The sequence below is a fragment of the Haemorhous mexicanus genome, chromosome 3 (genome assembly GCF_027477595.1).
Source record: "Haemorhous mexicanus isolate bHaeMex1 chromosome 3, bHaeMex1.pri, whole genome shotgun sequence".
Taxonomy (NCBI): domain Eukaryota; kingdom Metazoa; phylum Chordata; class Aves; order Passeriformes; family Fringillidae; genus Haemorhous; species Haemorhous mexicanus.
Genome location: NC_082343.1, coordinates 31,003,848 through 31,027,838, shown reverse-complemented (window position 1 = coordinate 31,027,838; position 23,991 = coordinate 31,003,848). Strand labels below are relative to the sequence as shown.

Sequence of the window (23,991 nt, the reverse complement as noted above, 5' to 3'; positions counted from 1 at the left end):
AGCTGTTTTTATTTATTTTTAACCTTTATCTCAAGCATAAATTTCCCACTCTCATCTACTGTGGCATCTGACAGACAAACCAACAGCATATACAGAAATTTAGAACTATTAGTGAACCACAAAGCTGATATTTTTAAAATGTCAGAGAAAACCCTGAGGGTAGCTGCGTGTGCAGAATTGTAATTGGAATATACTATCAGTATAATTTATCTTCTGAAGGATGGTAGAAATCTGAGGCAGAAGTAGTACCTTTTTTTTTCTTCTTCAATTTGCATTCGAAGATTCTCTTCTACTGGATCAAACGTTAGTTCTTCAGAAGGATTTGAAACAGCTATAGGGTAAATGATCAGATTTAAGCAATGACTATATGGTGTCCAAAGAAGCAACTTCTGATTAGAATAAAAACTATCTTTTAAGAGGCAGTTAATGAAACTGGGGTGATTAACCATTTCTCTCTTCTGGAAATGCTTCTTCAAATTCCCTATTTAGGCCTTGGTAGAGGACATAGTCATTAACTAGTAATTTGAATCAAATTGCTTATAATTGGGTTTTTTCATCATTGAAGATTGGAACAGTAATTTTAGATATAAATAAAAGCAAGTCAAACATTCATATTTGGCATAAAATATTATCAAATGTGTTCAACCACTTTTTGTAATGGTTTTGGCAACAAAAACAAGAACAAAAGCTGTTGCAAAAAGAAGAGACAGCAGTAGCTCTTGAAAGAGAAATAAACTTTGGAAAGCAATAAATTATTATAAATAAGGAAAATATCCTGAAACTATTTCAGGATAAAAATTTCAAGGTAAAGGATAACTAAGGAAATACCTTAAGAGTAGCCTAAGTTAGCAGCTTATGATTTCCCTATCCTGTAACAGAGGTAGTTAACATGCAATACACAATATGCTTATTCTGAGAGATTGTGAAACAGTCTTTCCATCATGGTTTATATGTTCAGTGGTGAAAGGAAATGTAAAGTTACCTACTAATGTTACAACAGTTTCTGTTTCTGGGATGAATGAGAAGAGTTTTACGTTCCCAAGAAAATATGTATGACCTTTTTAACTCAAGAAAAATTAGAAAAAGCAAAAGATTTGCTGTACAATACATGCAAGTTTCCACCCCAGCTCTTATTTCTGCCAAGAAAATAAATCCTGTCAGTCTGTCACAAGGCCTGAGGAGTGCACCCTCTCTTCAAGGAGAGGAATTCTGTCTGGAACAGTAGGGCAGCAGTGACCCCTCTCTGCCTGTCAGCACACCAGCTGAAACCATTAATCTTTTGTAGTAGCACCCTATAGCTTAATACAGATGATGTTGAAAAGCATTTTATTTCATTACTTAGCTAAAGCATGTCAATACAGACAGTCAAGGTGGACAAGGCCCATGCACAAGTCTCATTTCATACATTGAAAGGCCTTGCTGTGTGTGATTACAAAGAAGGATGGGGTGAATACATTTGTGGTAGGGAGAGTACCCTTAAAAGGTAAAAATATAAACTGCTTGAAATGTTAAAGTGAACAAACAAGACAGGAGGTGGAGGAGATGATATAACAGTGACATTGTAAAAGATATACCTGAACATAACAGATAACAAAAAGGTCATCATAACTGTGCCAGAGCCTTTAAGGAAAGGAGCAAACCTTTCCACGGTTACAAGGGATGAGGATTTTCTGATTTCTCACATATCATCCCCAAGAGAAGGCATAATGTGGGAAAGAACAGCTACAGATGGAACTGGTGGGGAGACACTCATTGCAGAGTTCCTGAGGCTTCATGCTTTTCTGAACTTCATGAATACACAGCAGCCAGGCTTGAGGGAAATGTGCTCTTGTGGAACAAACTGAAATGATTTAGGGAGTTACTGGCTCTCAAGTGAGCCATACTCACAGACCATGTGAGAATCCTTGTTTGTTTCCATGAATATTCCAGCCAGACCTAGTGTGAGCCAATATCAGGTTAAAGGGGACTCTCCTGGGCACACTGAAGTACATTTGTCCTATTTGCACAATCTGTGACTGTGTGTGAATTCAGGAGGCAGCAGGTCTAGCCCCCAATAATGAAGGGAAATAACACAGGGTGGAAGAGAGTAGCATCTTAAAATCTTAATGCTGTTTCTGAAGTGATGACTTCCCTACATGAAAACATCACCAAATTCTGCTAGTTATTACAGAGTGATACAAGCCAGAGTATAGCTTTCCTTCCTTGGTTTATTAGGACATCTAGTACTTGGAAAAATATTTTTATATTAGCTCTGAAAGGTCAGCCAAACTTAGGCAAAATCTTGTCACTTCTATGTAAAAACAGCAAAAGAATGGTTTTCTCTCTGCTGATTACATGCTGCAGATGGGATTATTTGGTTGCACATTACCTTCAGAGATAATAATAAAGCCTTTTGTATGAGATGAAAACCTTTATCATAAACAGGGTGCAGCATCCTCACCCACGAACACAAGTCTGCCCATTATCCGTAGCTGGTGATGAAAGGCAGAAGCACAGCTGTAGACAAGGTGAGCAGCAGAGTTTTGTGAATGGAAAGAGATGAGTATACTGCAGGCTGGTGTGGCCCCCAGTAGCAGAAATAACACCAGGAAGATGGATAAAACTTACATAACCCTATGCACATCACTGAGCTTGGGTCACAAAAGCAGAAGAGATCTGATCACTGTGTCAGGTGAAGTCTAGTAAAAAGTCAAGTCCAGGGCATGCCTGCCAGGGCACTGCTTTGTAAGTTCTCCAGTGTCTTTTCCCAAGCTGTTGCAATGTCCATTTCAGTTTCTTGTCATGTCTGCTCATTGCAGCAATATGTTTGTGAACTGAATAACATTCTGCTCTAAAGACTACACCTTTGGAATATACCTACTGTATGTATATATACAGTAGGATATATATGCAAAGGATCATGGATGGCTCTTTCCTGACGTTCCAAGCAAAAAGACTTCTAAAGTCTGGTGGACGGTATTTCAACACTTATGTTTCCTGCTACTTCTGCCTTCTCCTCACTCCCTGCTACTTCTATTCTCCTTTCTCCTCCTCTTTACCTTTCCTGACAAATCCCTGCAGTGGCCTCTTTCTGCCCCAGGGCTTCTGCTGCCTCAGATCCCTCTCCTCTTACCACTCCAGGCAATTTCAGCTACAGCTGCAGAAAGGAAGCTAAGGCAGAGGTTACTGGCTCACTGTGTCTTATATCGAATGTTAGCATTCTTCAGTACATAGGCTCAGTCATTTTAAAATAATGTTAGAGGGACACTGAATAAATGTACTGTAAAACAGAAAAAGCATACTATTTGCTCACAAATTCAATTTAGATACCTAAGAAAAAATTTCTTTTGGCTATAAACTCTTTAGAGCTTTTTTTCCTGTGAAGAGTTTATTGTATTTTCTGTTTTACATGCAGAAACAGAAAATATATATTAACCACACATATATCAAGTACATGGAGATTATGAAGCACTGAAAAATCATGACATCAGCTTTGCCCACATACATGAAAAAATTTGCAATACATTAAAAGATGTAGTAGAAGTGCTATTGCTAAAATATTAACTATCAGATATAATTTCTGCAACTGCACAGAACACAAAGTGGCATCTGCTTCGTTCAGTCAGGATTGACTTTTAATTCATTGATTGAAAGTTTGTCATATGAAACTCAGCTGTACAGTTCAGCTCTGTGCTTTTAGTGCATCAGCTGAGATGATTTCATTCAGTTGGAGTGTAATATCACATGCACTTTTCATGCCCCAGTGACTTCTCCTGGGCAACGAATGCAGTTGCTGCAATTTAATCCTGGATAATGCAACCCCAGGTTTCAGGGGTGCAGGGTGGTATGACATGCATGCTTAGGAAAACATTGGCTCTGTGTATACTAGGGACTTCTGCTGGCATCCAGTTCTGTACAACAGAACTATTTTGGCAGCAGTCAGCAACATTCTGATAAGGAATATTAGTTTCTTTACATTAACATAACTGCACATAGAGCGGAGTGGCAAAAATTATGAATCCTAAGTGGTGAAGCCTTTTTTAAGAATACTGAGTCCTAAGATGTAAAGAAGAGACTGACAGTGCTACACTGGGTAGGGAAATAGCTGGCAAATTTCATGCTTACTTTAAGGCTAACTGGTTTTGCTTCATCTGTTTTTGCTTCATCTTCATATACAACCCATTTGGTGAAGTGAGCACAGGATACAACTGATACCAGCTGCCCGCATAGAGATGAAGGTGAGCTCTGCATGAGGTGACAGTTCATTTGATCAGAGTTTGTAATTTTTGGTGCTTTTATTCCCAAAAAGAAGACTGTAAGAGGCATTTTAAGATATAATTATTTTATTCTAATGAAATGGCCAATTTTGGAGTACAGGAAGTAGTAAATTTTACAGCACATTCCACGTGATCAAATCACACAGTACCAAAGAGAAATTGTAGCACCTGCTAACTGGATCGCTATTTCAAAGCCATATGGAAAGCATGGATGAAACACACTATTTCTAGAGTGATAACAAGTGTTATTACCATAGTTTACTGCAAACTGGCAACAACCTGAAATACTCTGGCAGATTCTTCTCTACAGTCAGAAAATTTTGCAAGAAACTCTCTGTGACCCTGAACTTTATACTCTCTGGGGTGCTCATATATTTCTCAACCTGAGTGTATCCTGGAAGTCAAACTCCTAGGGATTTATTGTCTTGTGCCTCAAATAACATTGTGCCTTGCCCTCCAGCTGTATTTTGCAGTCAAATATTTTCATTTTTTTTTTCCACTGGATAGTCTTGTGTTTATCTGCTTAAATTTATAGTCACTTGAAGTAACCAAATTTAGAATTGACTTTAGTATCCCATTAATATATTTACTGCATTATTTATCAGCTTTGCAGCATTTGGCAAACTCAAGCATTAGTGCTTTCAAAATGGAACAGATGTTGTAAGTTGATTTTTTTTTTTTTTAAAGGAATACCAGTCTATCATTATTCAGGATCATCTTAGAAGTAATTCTCCTCCTTTTCTTTTTATTTCCCCAGGGCCATGTCAGCCCATGTTTGTCACTGGGCACCATGTGTGTACCTTATACAAAAGCAAAGATGAGCAGGCACAATGTAACTCAGGAGAAGATGAAAATATCCTAATGTTTGGAGTTTATATTGTGGGTTTACAGCAATTTACTTAACCCTAATGTAATATGGTTAAATTTTTAAAAATTTCAGCCAGTTTTTCATAGAATACACTGAAACATACTGTCCTATTTTCAGCATTTTAAAAGTTAACAGATGTGCAGGGAATTAAGGACGTGTATTTTGTTGATTTTGATTTTGATCACTGAATTTAATAAAAGGGTCCATTGGTATGCTGCCTTTTTTTTTTGTTTGTTTTGTTGGTTTTTTTGGTAACATTGCATTGCTTATAGTTTTACTGGATTAACACTGGCTCAAACTAACTTCCAATGCACACCTGGCAAGCAGAGCTACTTTTCCAATCTCAGTGAGCTTTTTTTCCTAAATACAGAGTCACACTTTAATTCCCTCAAGGTTCTTCTTTGAAACTAGTAACTTATATTTTTCTTCCTGAAAATACATGGCATACTAAACAGGAGGCGTTACCTTCATGTCAGCTGCACTTAAGCCATGCAAGCTTCTGAAACCACCACAGCTAAAAATTCCCTATTGCTTTCCAAATATACAATTAAAATAAAATGGGGAAAAAAAACAAACAACAAAGCAGCTTCAAGTTTAATATGTTCCATACATGCCAGTTAATCTAGTGATGCAGTAACATAGCTGGGTCTTAGCCAGGAACCCCCTACGAACTCAGATTCTTGCCTAAACTTAATAAATACTTTTTACCATTTGATTACATATAATTCCTCTTGAATAATTTATCTTGCTCATAATATTAGATAAAATCATACCTGATATGTTTGAATGATCTTTCTCTGCCTCCCACTAGGGGTGTGATTTGTCATCCATAAGCTTTGAAGTTTTGTAAAGATTAATTTCTACAAAATCCAAGAGCTTAATGGAAAACAAACAAAAAAAAAAATCTCTTTTCTAAGCTTTGTCATGAGACATTAGGAATACCCCACCACCAATATCCAGACTGCAGTTCAATAAGCAGCACAACTTTTGTAAAGTAATGCCTAGTCAAGAGAAGGATTTGACTAAGAATAATATAGCACAACTTTCCTAAGAATAAGACATACCTAAAGGTGCTAAAGGTGCAGACACAATGAGTATCTCAGATTACTGGGCATGAACAGCATACACAGGCATGGGCAGCAAAGTGTGTCACAGATCACATTTAGGATGCAATGCACATAGCAACTGTGGGATTAATTCAATAGGCCTAGTGTTTTCTGAAAATAAAGGGGTGTTTTACCTGCATTCTGAATTGAACTGTCTGTAGACATAGAACTTTACTGTGGTTGTCAGTACAAACGCTCGTGACAATGCACAGAAGCATTTATTCTGGACTGTACACTAAATTTATAGCAATGTCATTTGAAAGAATATTAAGGACAAATAAGCATACATGCTTATCCTTAACTGCTTCTGTTTCAGCTGTGTATAGGTATAGATGGGCCATGAAACTGATGTTTAACTTCAAATTAGACAATAAATGAGGTTTTGAGCTTGATTCAAGAAGTGAATACTAACCAAACAAATGTATATGGCTGTACAAGTCTGAACTACTTTGATCTGTCTGCTACTTTCATCTGCAAGACAGTAGAGGAGATGGAAAACGCAAAGGAAAGACATCATTATTGGTGAAATCAATATATTATGAGCATGAGGTTGCACTATAAATTATTTAGTTTAACTCTTGGCTCAAATAAAACAAAAGGTGTCAGGCTGAAACTCCTCTATCATGAATCTGATTTTTTTTTCTATGCAAATTGCAAAGAGATGTGCTAAGACCCCACCTCAATTAAGAGTAGAACAAAGACAAAAGTACTACAGAAAGTTTAGTTTTCACTCTCCCACATGGCTACTCCATGGGTCCTCTAAAACAGTTACCTAAATGCTTTTTTAGATGTTGATATGATGTATGAATTTTCCAGAAAATTTCTGAAACTACGACTATAGGATTTAATGTCACCAGGAATGTCATTCTTTAGGAATCATTTTGATTTTGTTCAGTATTCTGGCATGTGTATTAGATTAGGGCCATATGCAACTTGGGCAGTTGTAGGGACCAGATTATGGTTTTGGGACCCCCTATCCCTACTGGCCACACTCCTATCCCACATGGAGTGCCACGCTTTTGCTGGTTCTCCCATGCACATACCTGCTGGCTGCAGAACAGCTGGGCTGTCTGTGCTGTGCTACCAGCTCAAGAACAAGAAATACAGAGGTATTTAGGGAGTTCTCCTAGCTCAGTTCTTTCCTATGACCTGTGAAGGAAAGGACACTGGGCTTGAAGTTCTGGTAGCTGTTGGCTGAATTACAATGTAGTGTGTACTGAGAAGAGACAATCTTGACATATCCAGAAGCAATTACAACTTAACCACAAGATTCTTATCTGGAGAAGTTATATCCAACCTCTGCACATTTGTGGGATATTATTAGCTACTTGTTCCAAGTAATTATTTATTTTGATCTCAAATATGTAAACATTTTCAGCAAAGAAGAAATGAATTAAATTCCTTTAGCTATTTCAGCCAAAAATAAATGGCAGAAGTTTTTTTACCAGACCTGCATGTTGTTCTGAAATGCTGGATATCACACTTGCCATGCTATTTCATTGTTCACCCCTTGTCCCGTCCTTTACATAATCAGCTAGATAGAAATTTCTACTCTAGGTCTGACCTTGAAAACCTCACAGAAATACAGATGTAAAAGAGCTCTATTTGTTGTTTACAGTTCATTACGTTACAGAAATTTTTATTACAGAGAGCTTTCATGGAGGAAACCTTGACTGAAACAGGACTTGTCAAGCTGCCCAACACACCTAGTGGACATGGCCAGAAGAAAGAAGCCTACAGCATTTAAAACTCTGTATTATTCTTAGTTAAAATTTTTACCAGCTTTTTAGAGCCAAAAGAGAGATGTACTCAAAGATATGCTGAAGATAAGCAACCAAGCTCAGGCCTAGAATCTATAGTCTGTGTGCATAGAACCAGATTTATTTTTTGTTCACTCTACCTCAAGTCCTGTTTCAGAATCATTGAATCATTCTGGTTGGAAGGGACCTTGGAACCCTGTGTACTTCAAACTGCTGAAGGTTTGGTGAAAACTGAACCAGATTATGTCCAGACATCTTGTGAAAACTCCATGAACAGACATCCTGCAAACTTCTTTGAAGATTTTTTCCATGTGTAACTACCTTCACAGCATCTTAATATCTTATCTTAATAGACCAAATTAGAGAATTGAAAGCTTCATCTTCAGATTCTGTCTTGTTAGACACCAGAAGGAGTTTCTAAATAATAATACAACTCTCACTGAGCTTTTCATTATTTCAGAAGAAATACTTACTACAAGAAAGCTTACAGACTGCAAGCTGTTCCAACAACAGTTAAATGCCAAAGTCAATGTCAAAAAGCTGAGTACTGGGTAGCTGTGCTACAAGTTCATGACTCCTAATAAAAATGTCACTTGATCCAAAAATGTCTTTGCTCTTTTCTGAGGTCTGATCACTGGATTTGAGTGAGTCACATTGGAAGTTTAATAGGAACACACAAATAATCTCAGAATTTTCTCTGACATTTCAGAAGGACATATTTGCAAAGACTTTCAGTAATTAGCAGTATTCTCTTTCTTGAAGACAAACTGAAAGAGAATTTAACTGAAAGTTAAATTCTAGATGCCTGCCTCTAGAATTTAACCTTGGACATGGTAAATCCTGCTAAAAAAAAAGTAATAGAAAAAAATACAGCAAAAAAATAAAACTACAAAACTCTCTAGAAGGACTGGAGAGAAACCTGTGGAAAGAAAAGTCTGTGTGAGATTGAGGCCTGAAAAGACAGGTGGAAGAACTGTCTTCTTATTAGAACATACTCCTACAGTTTTAAACTAAGTTCCTATGTAATACTGGGAAAACCCAAGGAGGAACCCAAGAAGGAACCTCAAGTGCTGTGGCAAGGCCATCATTGCAGCTTGTCTAGCTGCTGCTTTGAATCCAGGGCTTTTTTCCTGATTTTGATGATCTTTACAGAAGAACTTGGTAGATACAAAAATAAAAAAACGCTTCAAGAGCTCATAGTTTCAGCCATAAACTATGCTGACTTGAAGCACAAAATAGTGTGCAAAACCAAGAATATGTTTGTTGCAGTGTGTAGCTTCACAGTCACCAAAGGATGTAGTCTAACAACTTGTAATGTCCAAACAACTGCTTATATATATGTCCAAAAATAACTGCCCCTAACTGTTACAAGCATTTGATGAAAAAATACTTTGGCAAATATTTCTAAAAGTACCTAATAAATTTCAGTAATTGTACAAAGCAAATTAAAAAGTACCTGTATCTTTGGCAGAATAAAACTTGTTAATAGAGGCAAAGAGGTACTGGTTTTGAATTTTCATCCAGTTGTGCTATTGGTATCTTTATCTTTGCAACAATGAAAAATAAATGTCCCTCTGAGCAAGCACAATCTTACCAGCCTTCTGTCACTCAGAATTCCCATTTCCTTTGAAATAGACTAAAGAAATTAAACTCATCCCTAAAGAAAAATGTCCTTAATGCCACTAGATGTCACTCTAGGAATAAAAATCTGTGTGCTGCATGGACAAGAACTTACACAAAACCACCGCTGCTATTTGACATTTCAAGGGCAAATATACAGAAGAACATAACACACAGAAAGATTGTGAATATCAAAATTGTGTATTCCTAAGAGAAATCTTTCCCTTATTCTGAAGCTATTGTAAACTGACTACACTGCTCTCTAGCATATTTTAGCCCTTGGATTTCTGGTAGTACTGGGGACATTGCCTTATCTCTTAAAAAAAAAAACCAAAAACAACCAAACAACAACAACAACAACAACAAAAAAAACAAACCAAAAAAAACCAAACCCAAAACCCAAAAACCCAACCAAGCAAAAAAACAAAACACCACCTCCTTGAAATTATGGACTTTAGATTATTTCTCTAAAGTGCTTTATTTAGCCCATACATAAGATATCATTTTTCATCACCAAGAATGATGTTCTTAAAACAGGCCATCTATTATTCTCCATGGACTATGCTGGATTTGTGTGGGAAAACACAAACTGCCAGCTTCCTCAACTCCTGTCATTTTCTGATTGAAAACACTTGTGTCTCTTCATTTCATGGCATTAGTATAGATCAAGACTCTTCTGCTTCATATGAAAAAAGTTAAATGTCATCTCAGTTACAAGATGCAAAGTAGTGAAAGAAACCAAGCTCATTTTATTTAAATGTGGATTTATTTAAAGAACAGATTAACTCTGATGCAAGCCAGCAGTTTGGAAGTGCTTTGTGCTTTCCATTCACACAGATCATAGGAGATGAGTTCAAGACAGTCATAATTATTAGACTAATTAATGTTATATATGTCTAGAAGAGGCTGCAATGGTCGCAGAGAGGACTATTATACACTTCCTGAACATGTCTTATATCCAGAGCAGGTACAAACCATGGTGGACCAGCATTTCTAGCGGCATGAGCCACACTGGAATGGTTCAATGACAGGTTGGATAGAACTTTGAGCAACCTAATATAGTGAAAAATGTCCATCCCCATGGCTGGAGGATTAAACCTCCTTTCCAAGCCAAATCATTCTGTGATTCTGGGATCTGACACTGGACAGCTAGAAGCAGCAGTTCCCCTTTGTAACTTTTCTGATACGCAGAATTTTGTTGTCAGGCAACATATTTGTGTCTCGATGTTGGATATATGGTAGTGGCAGCATCAAAGCATTGGAGGAATCATTGCTTGAAATCCTCTCCAAGACTGGCTGGAATACTCCTGCAGGAGTACCCTGATGAATTCATTACACAGCACTCTCTGTCGTCTGTGCTGATCATGTTCATTCACTTCTAGACAAGGAAAGGTGAGTAAGCAGAATGAAACGTGCAATAAAGAAACACACAGCAAGGAATGAAAAAGGGCATAGACTGATACTAACATATTTAGAACAGGCATCTAGCTTTGAAAATGTAGGAAAAGATGGCACAGATAAAGCTGTAAAGGGAAGAAAGATAATCAGGAATTTCCCTATATTTGCTTAAAACCAAATATATGTTACAAATCCAAATATAAAAATAACATGCCAAAATCTTTGCTCACAGGCATTTGCCACACCAAATCAAATGCTGGTATGCATTTTCAGGGATTGAAATATATCTGTTGTTTCTCACTCACCTCATCTTTTTATTTTTTATGAGGAAGTTTTTCAAGGGAATTTTGCTTAAAAAAAAACTTGGGAGCAGCTCTTTGAATCATATGAGAAATATAGAATCTTATTTCTAAAATTCAAGTTACAAAACCTGGAAAAACAAGTGGGTTTTTATTTGGATTGGTTGAAGTTTTCTAATAAAATATTGATACACTGCGCCTTAATGCTGAAATCTGTACTAGGGATGCAAATTCCTTACAAAGACCCACATGTATCCTTTTTTTGTTTTTTCATTTCAAGTAGCTTTACAAGGGCAACAGAGCTGGACAGTAATTTGCTCCTAACAAACCTCCTCAGAAGGATAAAGGTTTTGCCATCAGGCTCTGAATTTTACAGAAATACTACTTTAAAGCATAAGATAATGCTTCACTAGAATCAAATAAAACATCAACTTTTCTTCTAAAACACTGAAAACCCCAGGGAAAGCTTTTCTTTCCATTCTTTTCTCCCATCTTTTCCACCCTGAAGCATGTTTGTGACCCAGTGTTTTTGCTGTCAATACATAGGCAGTGTGCACATTATTTCATTTTAAATAATCCTGAAGTGCAGTTAGGAATGCAAAATGAATTTTAAATCCTGCATAAAAATGCAGTTAAGTGTGTTACTCTGAAAGATTTTTATAAAGATAAATATCTAAAATAATTCATTTGCATAATAAGGTATTTTTTGCCGTTAATAAAGATGAAAGGCACACTGAGATGAATCCTTACAAATTTACATAAAGTATTCAATGTTTCTGGAAGTGTACTGACAAACTTCGAACATCCTTTGTCTATGATGATACCTCCCATCTATTTGTGTCCTGTTTTAACTCCCAGCACATGGTGTTTTAAAAGAGATAGCTAAGAGCAATGGCTTGAGTAGTGGTGTTTTCCTTCAAAAAGAAATCCACATCTTAAGCATAGCCATAAGGGAAACAGACCTACACTCTTTCAAATCAGACTAGAATACTTTCTTGAAGAGTTTTAACCATAAAATGCTTTAAGTTAATGGGAAGAAAAAAAAGGCAGCTGGAAGATGTTAACTTAACTTGGTTTCTAGTTGAAACAATGGTGTGTTTTATTTCATGTTGGGATTTCAACAGACCCTTAATTAGACTTTTGACCACACAGTTTTCATTTAAGAATATCTTGATGACATTCTGATCATCAAGAAGTTCCTGGGAGACTTGGCACCTGTTGCTCTTTGAAAAAAACATTCACCCAGAAAGGCAGGTAGGCAAATAATACTCCCCAACTCACAGAATAAGTATTAAGTTTAAATATCCAGAGTATTTCAAATAATAATGCAAATACTGGAAAATACTTTGTCCATTCCAGACTTAGTGAGAATAAGCAGACAGCAATGCTCAAAACAAAAAGGCAAAACCACACAGGTTGCCTGCTATGAGGTGAATTACTAATAAAATATTCACACTATGAATGTATAGCTGGTAAAGTCACTACTATGGCATTTCTTAAGGACATGAAAAATAATACCTACCTATATTATGAAAAACAGCTTAATTATTGAAAAAAGCATTTGAAACACAATTTTTCTATGTAATAAAAAAAGTCAGTGTACAAGACCAGATATTATCATTCAGATTGAAACATACATTCAGAATATATTAGTTCATTTTTCAAAATATTGAATAAGGAATTCTCATAAACAACACTGCTATGATTTATCTTGTTGTAACTTGTAAGAGTGTTTAAAAAATTACTAAATAGATGATATTCAAACCTGGAGTGAATTAAAGAAAAATTCCATGTTATTCTGAAGATAGCACCTTTAAATTGAACTTCAGAGGAGGGAAGGAGAGGGCAGGGAAGGGGAGGGGTTGGACAGGACTCCCAGCAATCATCTAGTCCTCTTCAGGTCTGACCAAAAGTGAAAGCATATTACTATTAAACCATTAAACTCAAATACTTTTTAAACAGTCAGGTAGGTATGGGACATTGATCATCTGTCAAGGAAGCCTGTTCTTGGTAAAGTATCTTTTCCTAACATCACATCTGAACCTCCTGTGATGCAGCTTTGAACCTTTCACATGTGTTCTGCCACTGGATAACAGGAAGAAGAGATCAGCAATTCCTTCCCTTCCACTTCTCATCCTGATAAAAATCAACTGAGTTTGATTCCTGGGCTTTATTGACAGACAAAATTATTTTTAGTGCTGATTTTCAAATCAAAATAAAAAATTATAAATGTATGAAACAATAATATTATCACCAAAGCTTGAGATGCATGGGTAAATTAGAAACAGAAACAGTTATGTTATTCTGAAGTAACTTACTCATCTGACTTTTGGAAAAGATAGTCCCCAAATTTTCTCTCTCTTATTAAGAGATAAATGTTCTCTATGTTATGTATACATAGAAATGTATACATAACATAGAGAACATTTATCTCATGTATCAGCTGCAATCTGGTCCAAGTTAGCTCCATCTTTTATGTGAAGCAGGTCCATGAAGGTATATTTTGGGATTCTTCTATGGATCTAAATGAGGGGGGGAGCTAAAACCAGTAGTTTTCTGTCAAATTTTGGCCTGAAGTTTACTGTCCCCAGAGTGGAATTCTCTTATGAACACTCCTTGGCCATTTCAGTACAAAGTCAGTGAAGTCAGCTTAAAGCATCTTAAACCAAATTTGGATGACTTTACACTTTTGTAAACAACTTACACAGACAATTTTAGCTGTACAGCTGTGTCAACAGAAACTGCAAGAATAACTTCTCAATTTCAATAACTAGATGTGAGAGAAATGAACCGTATATGCCTTCAGTCCCCCTTGGAATGAGAAAAATTAAAAAGAATGTTAGATTGTGGCAACATGGCTACTAGCTCAGCCTCAGGACAAATCAGTATGTGTTAATGGGAATTCAGATTAGACTAACTTGAAACCAAACTCCCAAATCTGTAAGAATTGTGTATTATTTTTCTCACCACACATAAAATTAGACTCCTTTTGAGTCAAAATTCAGGCAAAGTTCACATGTTCTTTGTGGCATGGACTATTGTAGAAATACTGTGGCAAAAAGTCTGTCATAGAAAATACAGCCTGTCTCCCAAGCAGATTCAGCCCTGGGAGAGAGCTTGTCCCTGTTGTAGACTATCTAAAATGTTACGTTCTTACCTAGAGCTGCTCTCTGTATCTGCCTCTGGATTATCTTTCCTTTCAGATGGTCTGTAAAAGATATGAAATGCAAATAATTAGAATTCAAAATGTCAAAAATCAATGAAGTCGTTGCATGTTTCCTACCATTTAAAACTCCCTGTGCTGCTGGCCAATTTTAGGAGTTTTTTGTGATCTATGGGACAAGTTGATTTCTGAGTTCTGTCCTTTTCTCTACTGCAAGTAGGTAAGTGAGCACAATGTGACTCTACATATACTGAGATTTAATTGTCCAGTAAGAAAGACTGAAAATTGAGCATTTACTGTCAAGCACTTTCACAGGATAACGATCTCCTAATGCTAGATACAAACGAAGTCCAAAAGGGACCAGAGGATATATGGAATTCCAAGTATTTGTTCAAACAGACTTAAAGGTGCTCATGAGATAGTAGGTCACTAGTGCACACCTTTGCCAGTGAAAAACTAATTCCCCAAAATCTATTTTTTCTTGTCTGTCATGTTCCGTTTCAAATATCCCATGTACTAGAGCTTCTGCAAGTTCTACTACTGTCCTGGTTCTGGCCGGGGTTAATTTTTTTCAGTAGTTGGGAGGGGGTCATGAGGTTATTCTGTACTACCTCACATCATTGCTAGGGGCAGTGGAAAGGGACACTTCTCAGAAGGGTCAAGAAAACAGGGAAAGGGAGCCATCCTATATTGTCTAATATTGAGGAGGTTTTCTGTGTGAATTCTTTCTTTTCCTGTACCTTTTGTCATTAACACTGTTGCTATTCATTTTATTGTCTCATTGCTATGAGACAATAAAATGAATTGTCTCATGGATATAAGACAATAAAACAAATTGGAAATTATTTTCCAATAAATTGTTTTCATCTCAACCTGTGATCTTTGCCTTTCTTACCTCTTGTAATTCTCTCCATCCCACCAGAGCTGGGAAGGGGAGAATGGGGCAGTGAGAGACAGTACTGTGTGGTTTGGAGAGTCTTGGTGGGGGCACTGAGTTGGGCAGTAATATTGCTAAATCATGGCAATTACTCAACAGGACTCACTGTGTAGATGTCATTGGTTTTCAATCAAAAAGTAACCAATTCCATTATCTCAGCATTCCTAGTTAGACCCCCATGCCCCATAGAATTCATTTTTTATCCTTCTTTTATCAATTTCCTACCTGATCTATGACAATGGGCCAATTTCCTGATTATTCCAAACAGTAATTAGATTACCACATGGGAAGTCATTATTCAAAGACATTAATGGAACTAATAAAGGAATATCATAACCTTAAATATGGAATTTCAGCAGTAGATGTATTCTGAAAGGGTATGGGATTATGTCTCTCAAGTTTTCAAATTAAAACAATTTCTAAGTAGAGGTTTGTTCATAATATTTACTAAGCTGTAAATCTGGATACCAGAGAAAGAAAAAAATCCATGCTGGATTCACTTTTTTTACCCCCAGACCTGTGATTTATCTATATCATATTAGTGTGCATTTTGAATTAAAAATATCATTTTGCTTACAAGTGAAGTCTTACAGAGTAAGCTAATCAGAGGCAAATTAAGTCATTAAAAGTTGGCAAATGCTTAACCAGAGAATATAAATAAACACTTAAATTCACAGGTCATGAGAATTAGATTGTTCTGTGAGCACAAAAGGACCATAACAAATTGAATTTCTTTGGAAATTATGAGAATAGTTGCTAAGTATTTAGCAGCATTGTAGGAAATGTATTATTTGAAATACATTGCAGTATAACAGTCAAGTTTTGTTGTTTTGAATGTCTATAGAAAACAAACAAAAGAAAACACTCCACCTACTCTCCAACTATAAAATAAACATAGATTTTTATTTTTATGGAGGGGAAGTTTTATTCTTTTAAAATTATTTTTAATTGAACAAATGAATTTTTCTATAATTAAAGTTACCTGTAAAATTAGGAAAATATAATCTGTAAAATTAGGAAAAGCTGTCAGCTACTGAGAAACAGGTTAAGTGAAGTAGCTAACTTCATTTAACCCTGCTATAAAAACAAATAAATCCTCCATCTCAGCTGTACTAACACTCGACCAAAAAACCACATTCAGTTAAATAAGTTGATTCCTTTAACTATAGAAAAAACACCCTTGATAACTAATTTTTACTGATAAAAATCCAGTAGAATGATCAACATTCTTGCTACTGGTGCTCTGAAAGCTCTATAAAGCAACTCAATTGATTTAAATACACAATGAAATGTGATTAAACATGCTACTTTTTCCTCAAATTGTGACTATTTAGATCCTTGTATTTGAAGGCACTGTTTCACACAGTGTGATATTACTCACTCAATATTGAGCCATGAGACAGCCATGAAACAATTTGTAGTAATCTTGAAACTCATTTCAATGGATTACCATTAACAGAGGTGCCTCAGAAACAATCGATACATTTATCTTTGTGGAAGGAATCAGAAACTCTCCTAAGCACTGTGAGCTGCAAAAGGCAACTGCCACTGTCATTTGAAAAAAATGGTTCCAGTAGGGACAACAGGCTTTAATCAAGAGCCACCTGAAAATAAGGGTGACATACATTTCTCCATTTTGGCAATAAATGGTGTTATGTCTCCTTCTTTTACATTGCTAGAAACAATCATCAGCAATCTAAATGTTTTGAGTTTCAAGTGGCAATGAGGCCAACAGAAAAAAAGTAGGCCAAACAAGTAAATGAGAGTAAGTTCAAGCAGATAGACAACAGCTTGCCATCAGTACAAAAATGTGGAAACACAAGAACATTGGGACTGGGTTTTAAATGATCATAGCCAAGAGGCTTGACTTTCAATTACGTGGGGTCTACTCTGAGCACAACTAGGATAGAAACCACGGAGGCTGCAGAAGCTCTATTTGTATTGCAAGATTTGTCAGACCATTCAGCAGTGTGGAACTATCCCAAATGTTCTTCTCTCCCTTCACTCTAGCCTTCTTACACTTCTGCTCCATGATATGGACCATGATGTTGCAAGAAAACTTCTTTTATTTGGCAGCTTTGTGAAAGAATGAGAAGTTTGAATCAGACCACCTGTAACCAGAGAGGAACCAAAGAACACTTCTCCACTGACTAGCAAAATAAAACTCCAGCCTTACTATTCTTCTAGCAAAAGAGTTTTCTTTTTCTTCTTTAAATAGAAATAGAAAGGTGACATTTATCCAATTCACATAGTTCGAATTGCCTTTTCAGGGCAGCAAAAACTGAACTTCATTTCCCAGAAAACTTCCTGAGGAAAAACTGAAATTGTATTATGGGAAAAGTAGGCCAAACATGAGTTTAGATTTGGGGGACATAGTAGTATCATGAGGCACCTGACTATAATTCCATACCAATACTTTAGCCAGACAGATATGATTTAATCTTTTGATTTGTTTTAATCCAATTTGAAATTTAAAAGTTTGTTTAGATTTCATTTGGGGAAAAAATGTTTTCACTTAGAAGCTCTTATTTTTGACAAACCCTTAAGATTTTCTGTATATGTTTTTGATTAAAGTAATCTTATTTTGTTTTCACTATAAATACTTGTGGGGGAGAATGAATGTTTCTGACGTACTCTACTTTTCTGCCTCTGAGAACACCATTGCCCCAGTGCTAGGCTTGAAGTTCATAAGTGACAGAAGTAGGGGATGATTCCAGTACCATTGCCTGCAAAAATCTTCCCATATAAACAAAAGTAATATTTTAGTCTTAAGTACTGCCAGTTCTACAATCTTCATAAGCACAAATATATACCCAAAGAAATATGAAGAATCACATTCTCATAAAAAACCCTACCATGTCTTCTGATTCTAAGTGTAAAGTTGTGGAAGAGGTAGTGCTTAAATGTGGTTTGCAAAAATTGAATTTAAGACGTGGAGAACATTGCTCAACATATGGCTAATTATATTTTCTGAAGTTTCACCAAACAAGAAGCTAAAAATAGGTCTATAGCTGATACCAAATAATTTTTTCCAGCAGAGTCATTCTTCATCTGGAGATAACAGTCCCAATAAAATGTTGACTGCTGCAACTCCACATGTTTTGGCAAGAAAAGTAGTTTTGAGGAATTTAAGAATTCACTCAGCATGCAGCCAGCTGTCATTAAGGCTGTGATAAATCTGTTGGTTTTGGCCTGGGTTTCTGAAGACACATAGGTATGGAAAAGAGATGAGCCGGTAACACAGAACTTTGACTTTGTGACAGAAAAATATCAAGGAGGGAGATGGAGAGGATAAAATGGAAGAGAGAAATCTAATTAAGAGTGATGTAAAGCAGAGGAAAGTATCCCATTTGGTGACCAAATAGGACAGAATACATAACTTGAATAATATGGCTGTCCTTTTACTTCTTGTCTTTGCATTGTTCCAGACTGTTTCAAGGATCTGAAATTATCTTCCAATGTATTACAGACAAGGAATGCTTTGACCTGAAGCATATGCTTCAGGACAATACAAAAGTGACTATGTTTCAATTAAAAAACCCCCACTGATTTAAAAAAAAGGTTTTTTGGGTCGACTTTACAGGTTTTAAAACTTCTCTTATGTTTTATTAGATCCTCAATAAAATACTATTATAAGGTTTCAAAGACTGTTAACTCAAGAACTGACAGGCTAAAACCTTTGTCAATGACTTCTCATCTCTTGTTATTTTTTAGTATCTTTCTATTATTTTACATTTTTCAAGCATGCATTTATCTTAATGCCTCCCTTAATCATGGAGATCCTGAAACCTTCACACCTCGAATAGCATGCTGTATGTTTCACTTTCTTCATTGTTAAATAATTTTTGGTGTTACATAAAATATCTAGCAGAATATCCTCCTATGCATCCAGGGCATCTGATTCCTGGAACTCACCCTCCAGGGATTTTGGGTCTCTATTCATGCTATATGGTATTAGATGTTGCTTTTCACACCCCCCTCTTTCTCACACTGCCACACCAGTCAATAATCTGGGGATGCACAAGAAGCTGCGATGGAACACAGTTGGGACAGCTGAGCCCAATGGACCAAAGGGATATTCCACACCATATGGCATAATGTTTAGCTAAAAAAAGCTCAGGGGAACAAGAATGAAGCATAGCCATTTGGAGTGACAGTATTTGTCTTCCTAAGTCACTCTTAGGAGGGAAGGAACCCTGCTTTCCTGGAGATGGCTGAGCACCTTTCTGTCAATAGGGAGTGAAGGAATTCCTTTTTCTGCTTTGCTTGCACACACGTTTTGCTTTACCCATTAAAGTATATAGTTTTATAAGTTTTCCTACTTTTACTTTTCTGATTCTTTCCCCAGTCCCACCAGAGGGGAGTGAGCAAGTGGCTGTGTGGTGCTTTTTTGCCAGCTGGGCTTAAACCATGAGAGGAAATAAGTGGGAGTTTTGTTTGTAATGCAATGCCGCTATATTTGCTGTTGGACTCAGCTACCACCCAACTATGAAAACCAACTCAAGACGCTGAAACTATTAAATCTGATTCATGAAGTTGCATGCACCCACTCGAATCAGATAAGAAGTCCTGCTGAATGAGCAGAAGTTAAAGATGCATACTCAGTAAATAATCACTCAGAGGCAAAGAGGGGAGCAATCACACAACTTCCATGAGCCTTGTACAGGTATATCTTTAACTGCGCTTGAGGTTAGAGTTGTAACAGCTTACAAAGTATTCATGAAAGGAGGAGACATTTAACCCAAGGAAATGGAACAATTTCTCAAACTGAGAAGATTAAACAGAGATAGTTATAGAAAATCTTACCAGATGTGTTAAAATATTTTTTAAAATCTGGTGATGAAATTGTATGAGAACACAGTCTATGATAAAAAGTACGTGACAAGAAAAGTCATGGAATAAAAGAAAATATTCTATTCTAATGCAAAATTCTGCAGCACTAAGAACAAATAAACCATTCAGCCTTTCTCTGACCCAGAGAAATATTTGGGACAAATTCTGAATTTTCTTTTCAAACTTTGTCCTTCTCCAATAGCAAAAACATGTCAGTTGGCTCTATTAGGACAATGAGCAGAGACAAAGTAGTCTGCATTAGTAAACTGGCTCAGCACTGTGTCTGATGGAAATGCTTAATTTTGGAATACATGGTTGGCAAAATCCCCATGTAATTTGATAGCTTCTCATTTTCAGAAAACCCTTGGTGGCATAGTAACCCTTGGTGCAATAATATGTTTTCCTCCCTTGGAGGAAAACATGCTATTGCAATACTCAGGGCCTCTCTGATGCACATGCATTTTTCCACGTAGGAAATATGGCCCTCATCAGCATTAAAAATATATGGGTGACAATACCTCAGGTGACATAGAGTATAACCTGCTGCACTAAATTTCTGCCTTCTGCAGCAGTTTAAGATTTTACTGCCTCTCCTGTCTCCTCTTCCCTCCATCCCAAAGTTTGCTGTCAAAGGTCACTGCCCCACAGCAGAGAATGTAGAAGGAAATGTCTGTCCATGTTCTGGCTGCTCTAGCAGCAGAATTTGGCACATCAGCACAAGCATACCAGCAATTTAAGATGAGAGACTATCATCAACTCAACTACAATGTCTGAAAAACAAGTAAACACTCTCTTTTGCCAGCTGGGAAAAAAAGATTGGAGAAAGTAACTACCAGCAAAGAGATGGGCCAGACCATTGGGAGCAAGGAACCTGATGGGATTTAATAGAGCTCTGCAGTCAGAGCTCTCAGAAAGGACAACAGGTCTAGAATTTGAAGCACAACCCTGACTTCCACAAATTCATAATTGCAAACCATAGCCTAAGCTCAGCACATTACCAGACACACATGGAAATACAGTTTTCCCTACATAATCATAATATAGACTACACAATCTCCTTCCTTGGAATTTAAATACCCCAGATTCAAATGGATACATTTTACTACGATGTAGGATACTGCACATATTGAGATTACTATTTAAAATATCTAACTGGGGCATATTCCCTTCCTTGCCGTACTCAGTTGAGACAATAATAGGTTTTATTGACACATTTAATACCTTCAAGCACGATCAAATTTACAGACAGAAAGCTTATGACATAACAGTCTCTGCCAGTCATTGCTATAGGATGACAATGTACTTGACTTCCCAGAAAGAATTTCTTCACTGAAAGGGTGTGCAGGCATTGGGATGGAATGTCCAGGGAGGTGGTGGAGTCACCATCCCTGGAAGCATTCAAGAAAAAACTGAACATGGCACTTAGTGCTATGGTCTAGTTGAAGAGATTGTGATTGGTTAAACGTTGGACTCAATCATCTTGTGGTTCATTGAGCTACTCAATATACAGTCCTCTAAACTCCAGACCCATTTCTATGCATTTACTTCTAACCTCCATATTAAGTCTCCTCCCCTTTTTCTTCATGTTCTTGTTAATTCTGGCCAGATTACTTTTGTCCTCTCACAAGATGATGACTTACACTTTATGACTGAAGGACATTCTTGTTTATTGTTTGGCCTGCATTTCCACAGCATCGTTTATCCCACATCCCACATTTTTTTTCTAATAGTCTTTCATACATTCTGACTGCTAAAAAAACAAAAAAAAAATCTGATAGGGTTAAACAGCAAAATTATACAGAAACTGACTTTATTTTCCTGCTGACATAATTCTGGACTTCTATCTTCCTCTAAGGACAAACTGTCATAGGCTACATAGGTCTTAATTATGGAAGCCTTCTCAAGGAAACTCTTCAACACTTTTCCTAAAAATCCAGTTGCGCAACACCGGGACATTTAGGATAACCAACATAAAACTGCTCTGGACTGCAGCTCAGGATCTCCTTGAAATTGGAAATCAGAACCAATGCTTTCTGAATTTAAAAACAAATGCTTGGACCTTTACTTTCATGACCCATGTTGGCTGTCACCACTTATTTCTGACCAGGCATTTTTAGCCAAGCATGAATATATAGCAGCAAGCACACTCCAAGGGACTTCAGCAGAAGCTATGTCTGGATACTTCATAGGGAGTGGATAGGCAGCTCAGCCAATAAAGTAGTACTTCTGTATGTGCTGTAGCAATGGCACTTTGTTGCATGCAGGAAATAAGAGAACAGTTTTTGGGGGGAGATTTATCTAGTTTTGTTTTTCCTGGGTAGCTCTCCTAAATTTCGGTACCTAAATTTCACTTAAGCTGTGTCTTAGATGCCAGGGTGCTATTTTAGGTATTGTCCAAAGTGAACAAATATTCTGTTTATCTTCATATGCTAGGAAAGAAACAGAAATGAAGCACATCTGGAAACCATCGTTCTGTTGTTTATCACATCTATTTGTTCATGAATTAAATATTAAACTGGTCCAAAAAGCATGACTGAAAAGCAATGCCATAAGGATAATGAGCCATAATCTGTGAATTTAGTGCTCTGGATGCTTATATGATTAAATGCCACTTATCGCTTGATTATTTCTTAGAAATTAAGGTGAAGAAAAAGAATAAGGAAAAAAGAGAAATAGCTTTGTATACAGCTCCTATCCTTTTCACATTTTCAAATATACAAATTTAAGAAGGATGAAAAATAAATAAAGGGTTCTTAAAAGCACAAACAAGCAAAGTCAAAACCAAAGGATTTTGCCCCCAACAAGTTTTCTGGTAATAATACACTGGTCTAAGTTAATATTTTAGGCAGAGAGTGACTATATCCGAGTTACAGATGAACATGGTTATTTTCTGTTTTTCCTGCCTTCATGGCTTTGTAATTTCTATGCAACAATTTGATGCCCAGTCTCATTTTGTGACATTTTTTCTGGCCAGAGCTGTCCAACATAAAATTAAATACTGAGTTCCAGGGCTCACTATATACTTCAGTTTCAGAAACTTAAAATTTTACTCTTACCCAAGGAATTGTCCTGGCATTGAGCACATAGTGCTGTGTAACTTCTGGTCAGATGAGACAGACTGATGTTAAGAATCCGACAGATATGACACAAAATTAAAAATAAAATAAATTTTAAAAAATTACTAATCAGCTGAAGCTGATTAGATATGCTGCCATGTTTTGAGGCCATGCAGAGAAACATTTCAGGGTAATGGAAACAAGTCAGAGTAAGAATGAGTGTATGACACATTTTTTTATTCACATTTACTTGTAATACATCTACCAAACCTTTGAGAAGAGACTCCTTGAATATCAGACACATACTAGCAACCCAGTAAAATCTGAAATAGCTTCCTGTGAAGATGCAACATATAATCACTTGGGCTTGATAAGCCCAAGACTGCTTCTTGAATTGCTCAGCAATTTAAAACACAACCTGATTATATATAAGTGGTATAACGATATAATCAGCTCTGAACAGTCATTTTCCCACAGCCTTAAATAAAGTGCATGAAAAAATCTTAGTATTACAGCTATTTGCTGTTGGTTGCATTCCTTCTGCAACATTCACAACCAACTGTAGTGACATCACATGATTTAGGAACTAGTTTGATTAGAAAAAAACCAGCTATTGTCTTCTAGTATGTGTAGGTCTATGTGCCTATGCTACAAGTCTGCATGAATGCTGTCTAGACATGTAAACAAACCATGAG

At 36.6% G+C, this 23,991-nt stretch overlaps 1 protein-coding gene across 1 annotated transcript in view; it reads right to left on the bottom strand.

Annotated features, from left to right (window-relative positions):
- Positions 1 to 23,991, bottom strand: part of KIF6 (kinesin family member 6) — a 155,524-nt gene that overhangs the window by 15,671 nt on the left and 115,862 nt on the right. Inside the window, exons 16-17 of the mRNA XM_059841246.1 lie at positions 14,465 to 14,515; positions 250 to 331 (exon numbers count right to left, since the gene is read on the bottom strand). Of these exons, the coding sequence (XP_059697229.1) occupies positions 250 to 331; positions 14,465 to 14,515 (133 nt within the window). The remainder of the gene's footprint in view (positions 1 to 249; positions 332 to 14,464; positions 14,516 to 23,991) is intronic.